General features: G+C 35.8%; 2 protein-coding genes across 2 annotated transcripts in view; one reads left to right on the forward strand and one right to left on the reverse strand.

Annotated features, from left to right (window-relative positions):
* The first annotated feature begins 503 nt into the window (after positions 1-503).
* LOC107081721 (C-reactive protein-like) lies at positions 504-4060 on the forward strand. The gene is made up of 5 exons (XM_015369929.1): positions 504-646; positions 773-827; positions 1231-1333; positions 1427-1724; positions 3656-4060. The coding sequence occupies exons 2-5, from the start codon at positions 773-775 to the stop codon at positions 3872-3874; spliced, it is 675 nt and encodes a 224-aa protein (XP_015225415.1). The 5' UTR covers positions 504-646; the 3' UTR covers positions 3875-4060.
* A 2945-nt stretch (positions 4061-7005) lies between these two features.
* The window catches only part of LOC107081269 (C-reactive protein-like), an 8750-nt gene continuing 7043 nt past the window's right edge, over positions 7006-8712 (reverse strand). Inside the window, exons 2-4 of the mRNA XM_015369500.1 lie at positions 8474-8576; positions 7603-7900; positions 7006-7463 (exon numbers count right to left, since the gene is read on the reverse strand). Coding sequence (XP_015224986.1) covers positions 7245-7463; positions 7603-7900; positions 8474-8576 — 620 coding nt within the window. The 3' untranslated portion in view covers positions 7006-7244. The remainder of the gene's footprint in view (positions 7464-7602; positions 7901-8473; positions 8577-8712) is intronic.

An 8712-nucleotide genomic window follows, 5' to 3' on the forward strand; every position in this document is an offset into this window, starting at 1 on the left:
GTACAATGCAAGTCATTCAATGAAATCTGCTAATATCTTTAGAATTTTTTAACAGTATTACACAATTCAGAGGTTATGCTCCATTTCTGATACTACTTTAAAAAACTGTTGTTACGCAAATTTTGTTTTTAAAATTCATTGGCAAACAGAGGGCAAGTGAAGTCTAAACCATTTGCATTCATTATTTGCTTGTTTCTGCAAAAAAAATGTACATAGCAATTTTGTTTGCCAAAGTAAAAAAGGAATATAAATTAATAGCTATTTAATTGTCTACAATTTCAGCAATTAACACAATTCTCAGAGAATTTAGACCAAACATTGTGTTTCATTAGTCATGTTTTCTGAAAAAGGTAAAGCCTGCTTTCAACATTTGTACTTTGGGATTAAAAAATGAGTGAAGTGCTGTATCTTATTACCACATTTACCACATTTTTACAGATTTCCTGGATAAGCAACAATTGTTTCAACATCAGCATGGTAAGCCCATAAGCTGTTTCTAATAAACATGGGTCGAAGAGCATTGCCTTAGACAAAAGAAGAACTGGTTTAAGGAAGTTCACACTGAAACACTTGGGTGGGGAGTAGAAACACGAACTCTGTTCCTTAGTCGCTTGGTTACACACAAAATCTTCACACAGATTTCAAGGTAAGATCTTACATTCATCAACGCATTCACTCCTGTTCGTCATTACAGAAATCCAACAAAACTTGAACTTATAGGTTTACCCTACAACTAAAACTTCTCTTTACTATATATTTTATTTTTTATTAGATGAAAGCACTGCTTCTACTTGTGATGATGACAACTTGTGCTGCCATAACACAAGGTATCTATTCAATTACTCCATGCAAATGTTAAGCTTAATCTACAGTAATTCTAACAAAAAGGGAATTTAATTATGTTATATTTAAGAATGAAGAAAATGCTACTTTTGCTCCAAGCTGTCCTTCGTATTATTTCTTCATGCATAAGACTGCGTAATGCATACAGGAAGACAGTATCTGTCCTATGCATTACATGTAAAATTTGCTTTGAAATTTTAATAGTTTTAATTTTGGATAGCCAGCGGACGGATGGATGGATGGATGGATGGATGGATGGATGGATGGATGGATGGATGGATGGATGGATGGATGGATGGATGGATGGATAGTGTAGTGACATGAAACATTTTAACAGTTCTTCCAGTTTCTCGTTACTTATCAGAAATATATGTTAAATGTTTACAGATCTTTCTGGGAAGATGTTTACCTTCCCACTTGAAAGCAACAGAGCTCGTGTGATATTTAATACAACAAAAACAGATTTTAATGCCGTAACTGTTTGCCACAGGTACTGTGATTTTTAATAAACTACAAAAACAATCTTTCATGTGTATTTGTAAGATTTGCTGGACAATGCATAGTATTTTTGTCTTTGTAACAGATCCTTTACAGACCTCAAAAGAGACCACATCCTATTCTCTTTAGCCACACCCACTCATTCCAATGACTTCCTGATTTTCTGGGATAACACCAATAAAGAAATGGAGCCACACATCAAGAACAAAAAAGCAGAATTCGGAGGGCGTGACTACAAGCCAAACATGTGGCACTCTGTCTGCACCACATGGGAAGCTTCATCTGGCCTGGTGCAGCTATGGTTTGATGGACAGCCCTCCGTTAGGAAATTTACAAGCTCGGGATTTAACATCAGGGGACCTGTCATAATTATGATAGGCCAGGTGAAGTTTTTTTTCTCTTTTTATTAACAATGAAAAAAATTACTTCCCAATACCACCAAGATGATCAAGTTCACTTTCACACTCTGAAGTAGGGTCATTTAATTGTAGCGCCTCCACACAATGCATGTACAGAGGCCAGAGGCCTTATTAAACTTTTCCCATGTTGAAAAACATACTTTAAAAGAAAAAAGAGCCAAAACCAGACTTAATACCACCCTCACAAGCATACATAAAAAAGGCAGATTGTTTGCAAACCCCATTTTTTTCTGTCATTGAGATAGGTAGGTATGTATGGGGCTGTTGTTTTTAGTGCACTCATTCTCTAAGGATTTTTCCAGAGCTTTTACATGTTGTTAAAACAAATAAGAAAACATAACATCACACAATTACTCTACTGCTAATTTAATACAAGGAAATTTTCCTTGTATTGTCATTGCAACATTTTCTGTGTTGTTTCCTTAGGAAACATTTACATCATATTAAAATAGAAGAACTGGGAGTGTTCTATCTACTGAGCAGTAATCTGTCTACCTTTTCATCTGGGCCTTTATCCAAAAATAAGCAGTATGCAATTAAATATTTGCTTTGGATATAATTTAGAGATTTATTTTGGTAGAAATTAAAGAAGGTTTTGTATCACCTCTTATGAGCTTGAAGACATAAAATCTTGATAGTTAGACAAAAGGATTTTTACGCTTGGCAGAGGATGATCACCCACATATAGTTTAGTGTTGGACTAGTTGTTCGAGCAATGTGCTTGTGCTCTGCAGAGATTGCAAGTACCCATTGTGATCCCCACAGCCTGCACTCTGGGTTCCTGGGCAAAACCCTTAACTAAATAATTTAGTCATAGTTGATGAAAACAACACTGTTGGGCTGAAGTTTCTTAACCGAGTTAGTCCCATTTAGATTGAGAGAGGTGTTTTTTTTTTTTTTTGCCTTTCAGATTGACGTTTGTGTGCACACTCAGATTTGGATCTTTGGAGTAAAATCCTCCTCTTTCCACATGTGTGCAGCATCAGCGTGACGTTTCTCACTCTTTACTATCCTTCATCTACTGGGTGCATGTTGTCAGTGGAGGGAACTTTAAATTTTAATGTGTGGATGAACAGGTCATCCTTTCCTCTTCATGTAGCTAAGGAGCTTTAGCATAAGGTACCGCTGAGCCCTTAACTTATTTAAATGACCGCAAAAAACAAAACAATGAAGGTCCACAGTGGAGAAAAAAAAAATAAAGAAAAAAACAGAGATGACTTAAGAACAACAGAAAAATAAATATAAGGAACAAGCACAGAGAGAAGCTAAAGCGGAGGATGAGCGGACAGCTACGGATTTGTTTATAACAGGCAGCTTCTTCTTTTACTACCAGCGCATGTCTGTAAAAACTAGACAGTTCTGCTGATGCTCAAATGATTTAATCTGATCAATTGCTTGTAATGTACACACTAGCACAACATGATTAGATCATTGTTTACTGTATCCATGTAAACAGAGATTTTGAACTTCTAATCCACTAATATTTAGATCTGATTTTGAACATGTTAACATAGCCCAACTGACCCCAGTCTCTCCTACTCTACCAGTCAGGCAGGTCCGATGGCCGTTTAATCACACTGAAATCGTATGTGTTTGCATATGGTGTGACATGATTTTAATTTTTTTCAGATTTTTTTCTTATTTTAAGTGAGTTTTATACCTTTCATTTTTGACTCAATAACTATATAAGTGTGAATTAAGAAATAATTTTCATTTCCTCTTTTTAATGTGTGTTACTGTGTGTAAAAATATGTTTACGAAAATGAGCCTAACCACCATTATATCATTTACCTGATAATTGGCAAAGTAACAAGTCACATCAAATATTTAATTCAAGTCACCAATGCCTTTTTCATTATTGATTATTATGCACTGACACTCTGTATTACCAACAGGAGCAGGACAGTCATGGTGGTGGTTTTGACAGCAAGCAGTCTTTCGTTGGCATGATGTCTGATGTCTACATGTGGGACTACGTCCTCTCTTCCTGTGAGATCCAGAATTATGTGGATGATCGAAACTTCACACCGGGAAATGTGCTGAACTGGAGGGCACTGGATTATCAGATTATTGACAAAGTGTTCCTAGAAAATAAAATAACTGTTTGTTACTAGCTTGTTAAAACAAACATATCAACAAAAATACAATTAATATTCAGTCACTAATATTAATCTATAATGTTTTGATTATTTCTTTTTGATTGCTTTGAGTTCAAACTGAACTTTCTATTTTGCCAAATAACAGTCAATAAAAAAGTAACACACTTAAAATTATTTGCATAAGGAAAAAATTTAATTTCTTTGTGTAAACATTATTCATTTGTCATATAATTAAAGATTTGTTTTCTCTTTGTCTATTTGTGACTATGATTTATACTAATGATCTATAAATCCAATTGTTATCGTGACTCAGACTGAAGACTATCACAGTATTGCAAATAGTCTTCTTAAGCAAAAACAGGAGTGTGTAAAGGCTTACGAAAAACTGCTTAATGATCAAACCAGCATTCCGTTTTAAATCGAGTAACCTTGAAATTTTGGAAAGCTCCTTTGGTTTTGCTTTTTAGCGACTAGGTAGAGCAAAAGCCTAGCCTTTATTTTTGAGAGTTTTAATGATTTTTCAAATTCCAGTTACTGAAACATAACTGGAAGTTTAGAATGTTGCATACAACTAATCAAAACAATTTAATTATACAAATTGAGTTTTGTTGAAAAGGAATGTTTAAAACAAGCTCAGAATGTTTTTCTAATGTATTGCATACAATTGTTTAGATATGAGAAATAGCTTGACACTGTGGACCCCATGATAAAGTGTTTTGGGTATTGGACACAGAGGATGAGCTCTACATATGTCACTTTCTACCCACTTCTCAAAAAAGTGGAGAATTATCGTGCTTTGACATCTTGTTGTTGAAAGAGCTAATCTAGCTAAAATGTTTTAACTCTTCTCAGAGGCACCCTTGCTATGAAGAATGTTTGACAGATGGGGAAATGGTTACTGTCTCTTTCGTCTTGCAGTCTTATTCACAAGTGGCAGATTGAGTAAAGAGACAAGAAAAAAAGTTAAGCTCTTGATATACCTGTCTGTCTAGGTTTAGAATTTCTCTTAATGGCCATTGGAGAAAAAAATTTATCTCCAAAGAAAACATCAGGTGGTGAGAATCGGAAGGATATTTAGGGATGCCATTCAGATCGGTATTCACTGAGGCCTGTCATACCATTTCCACCAAGAAGCAGTACAGCATTAAAGTAGAATTACGGATCCTCTGGACCTGTAAAAACGAAGAAGCCCTCCTCCTTAGTGTAGATCATACATCCCATCCCCTTGGGGAACTCTTAAAGCCAAGAGATATCACTTGCGTCAGACTCTACAAGCTCAGAAATCATTTAATGGAGCATAGAGTCCCTGGCAAGAATGAGTATTTACACATATTTAAATATGTTAAAAACATGACTACAAAATATATAGATTTTATTTTTATTTCATTTTGCAGTCTTCTAGCATGTAAGTGTGATGGACGCTGGATGTGCACATTTAATAAAAAAGATCAGCTGTTTTGGTACATGCTACTCTACAATCCAAGTTTAACTCACTATGAAGTCAGTTGTAGGATGAAAATATTTATGCATTTGAGAGAGGCATTTGGATAAATACCCTATCTTTAATAAAAATATCAGTATCCTTTTAAAAAACAGCACTGCACATGTCCTTATTAGGCGCATCAAAGAGCGCTACGGATGCATAAAAGAATGATCCAACAGGAAGAATATTTGGCCAACCAAATTATTTATTATTCATCATCATGCAGCACAATATACCCTGTGACTTTTTCCCCCTCTGATTAGACAGGCTAGCTCTGATCAGACAAGAAAGAATATCCCGGATTCTGAAATACAAATCTTAATACTTTTTTTTTCTATTTTGCTGGGCAGCAAGCCCACCATTTTATATCTGTGGAAACTTTTTGCTCTAGGTGTCTTGTGGTCAAGTGTGCAAATGATTCTCATGAATTAATTAAGTAATTTTAAACATTCTTATATTTACATTACTTAAGATATAATATTTGTGATGTTTACAAACAACTGAAGGCACATTACGGGGAGTGGTGGCATAGTGGTAAGGGTTTTGCACTTGGATACCAGAGGATTCCCAAGGGGTTCTGAGTCCCAAGCCCCACTCCAACGGGCTGCCACTCTGGGTCCCTGAGCAAAGATCCTGAACCCCCACACTCCTCCCTGGCCACCGCACAATGGCAGCCAACTGCTCCCAAAAGGGATGGGTTAAATGCAGAGGTGAATTTCCGTTGCTTTGTAGTTGTGACAATGCAATGAAAATAAAGTTGAATTGTATTCTTCTACTCTGCATGTATTAGGCTATTTACGTATTAACTGCCACTATAACAGCAATTTCTATATTGATAGAAAGTATATGTTTCTAAGCTGCTGTTGAATGATCTTTACTGGATTCCTGTATCCCTGGATCTGTCTGTTCCTGTTTGGATCTGAACCCCTGGCCAGGTTGCAGACCCCTGGATCTCATAACCGTCCTGTTCTGACCTGTTTGTCTGCCCTGGCTCTGACTCCAGCCTGTTCACTGGGGATGCTGCATCGGGGACAATCTGGTCGGCTCCTGCCGCATCTAGTTAGGCAGTTTATCGGCTGGATTCTGCCTCGCTTTGACAAGATGGACTGAACTGTTAAACCAGGTAAGTGACTCACATGGATAATCATCTTCCATCATATTATTGTGGTCAATTACCTGTGTTTCTCCCTCAACTAGAATGTCACCCCCCACAAACACACCCACACACACAGTTGCCGCAGATCTGAAGGTCCTTGGCTCCGCATTTTCTGTCCAGTTCTGTTAATAAACGTTTTGAACTTCCCCACTGCTTGTCTTGCCAGAATACTGGAACCCATGCTCTAAGCTCCTGACAGGTTTGATTGTTTGGTCTGCAGCAAACATTTCATTTCTGTTAAGTTTGTTTGGCATTCAAATTGTACTTCTTGGCATCTCATAATGACCATCTGAAAAACTGGGTCTCAGTCTGGTTATTTCATCCAGTGCAGATTTCATTTGGGTATATTTACACCTGCACTAAGATCCAAGATGAGAAAGAAACTCTTGTTTGTTTAAAGCAGAATCAGATGTGCCAAGTGAGAATAAACCCACAATAAACAAGCTAGAAATGTTGCAAGTTCTGATGTGATCAAAAAAGGTAAAGAATCCATAACCAATGTATCTTTTTTTTCTTCTCTTTGCAAGCTTTAATTGAGTAAGGTATTTGTAAGAAAATAATATCATACAAAAATGGTGTCTAAACTAATTCATCAGGATTGAAATCTTGGATTTGATTATTGGGAAAACACAAACAATAATTATTTAAATCAAGCTACAGATCCTTTGTTATGCATTATTTAAAATGGATCATTAATTTTAACAATTCTTTTCTAGCTCAAGCATGTTGTACAACAATTTGATAGTTTACAAACAAACCATTGCTCTGTTCTCTAGCAGAACTTGTCCTATTATCTGGTAATCCATAGCCCTCCAGTTTAGAACATTACCCGGAGTAAAGCTTCTGTAATCCATGTAATTTTGAATCTCACAGGTAGAGAGGACATAGTCCCACATATGGACATCATACATCATTCCAACAAAAGACTGCTTGATGTCGAACCCACCACCATGACTGTCCTGTTCCTGTTAGCAGAGATTTCAGAGTTTTAATAGACAGTAAACAACAACAATAAAGAAGAACTGACTAATATAAAATATGTTTATTTTTACAGCTTGGTATTATTAAGAATTTATTAAATAGGGAGGATGATTGAAACTTTACCTGTCCTAACATGATTATAAGAGACCCCCTGATATTTGACACGGAGCGGGTAAATTTCTTAACTGAAGGTTGTCCGTCCAACCACAGCTGCACCAGCCCAGACACAGGGTCCCATGTGGTGCAGAGAGAGTGCCATGTGTTTCGCTTGTAGTCTTCTACTCCAAATAGTCCTGTTGTATCCATGGTAGAAATTTCAAATTCCTTGTCAGTGCCATCCCAGTAAACCAAAAAGGTATTGGAATAACTGGGCGTGGCCAAAGAAAAATGGACGTGGCCTCTAATGAGGTCTGTGAAGAATCTGAAGAAATGACAGTTAACATGTTCATTACTCAATAGTATTTCACAAACATAAATGCAAAATTTTCCTATGTGGAATTGTGCAAAAGGATCAACATCTCCTCTTTTCTTGTTTCTAAGTTTGCTTCCAACTTTTTATTAATGATTCATTTTAATAATACATCTATTTTTTCCACCTGTCACAAAGAATACACTTTTTTTAATAATTTCTCTACTTTAATCATGTAAAATTATCACAGATAATATTTGGCATTTAGCGGATGATCACATGAAGGATGCTGTGTGCCTCAGAGCTTATAGGTCTTAGCTTGATTTTTTTCTTTCAGACACTGGTCATCTCCTATAATTTTGTATTTTTCTTCCACCATTAATTTTAAAAATGTCTTTGGCATTTGCCTCACTGTATATGTCATGATCAGACACAAGGACTAAGAAAACGAAAAATGTGAATAATTTTTCAAAAACTTTCCAATTGTCAAGGAATCATATGTTTGAAAGAAAACTACAAATATTTTAGAGGTTGTTAAAATCCCTTTGCACAGTTAAATATTTCAAATATATGTAACTACATTACCTTTGACAGACAGTTACTGAATTAAAGTTTTGCTTTAATGGACTTAATTTCACATGAGCTGTATTTGTTTCACGTGGGAAGATAAACATCTTTCCGGACAGATCTGGTAGAAAGAACAAAGAGTAATAGGATTTTCCTTTTTTTAAGGATATGTTAAAAATATGTTTTTTTAAGCTTTGTTTGACACATGAGTAATTTGACTTGCATCTTGTAAAAAAATAAAATATATATATATATAT

This window comes from Cyprinodon variegatus, unplaced genomic scaffold, assembly GCF_000732505.1.
Source record: "Cyprinodon variegatus isolate N-32 unplaced genomic scaffold, C_variegatus-1.0 Scaffold2, whole genome shotgun sequence".
Classification (NCBI taxonomy): Eukaryota; Metazoa; Chordata; class Actinopteri; order Cyprinodontiformes; family Cyprinodontidae; genus Cyprinodon; species Cyprinodon variegatus.

Coding starts and splice junctions, on each gene's coding strand:
- LOC107081721 (XM_015369929.1), top strand. CDS start 773: ATGAAAGCACTGCTTCTACTTGTGATGATGACAACTTGTGCTGCCATA. Junction 828..1,230: donor TTGTGCTGCCATAACACAAG/GTATCTATTCAA, acceptor AAATGTTTACAG/ATCTTTCTGGGAAGATGTTT. Junction 1,725..3,655: donor TCATAATTATGATAGGCCAG/GTGAAGTTTTTT, acceptor TATTACCAACAG/GAGCAGGACAGTCATGGTGG.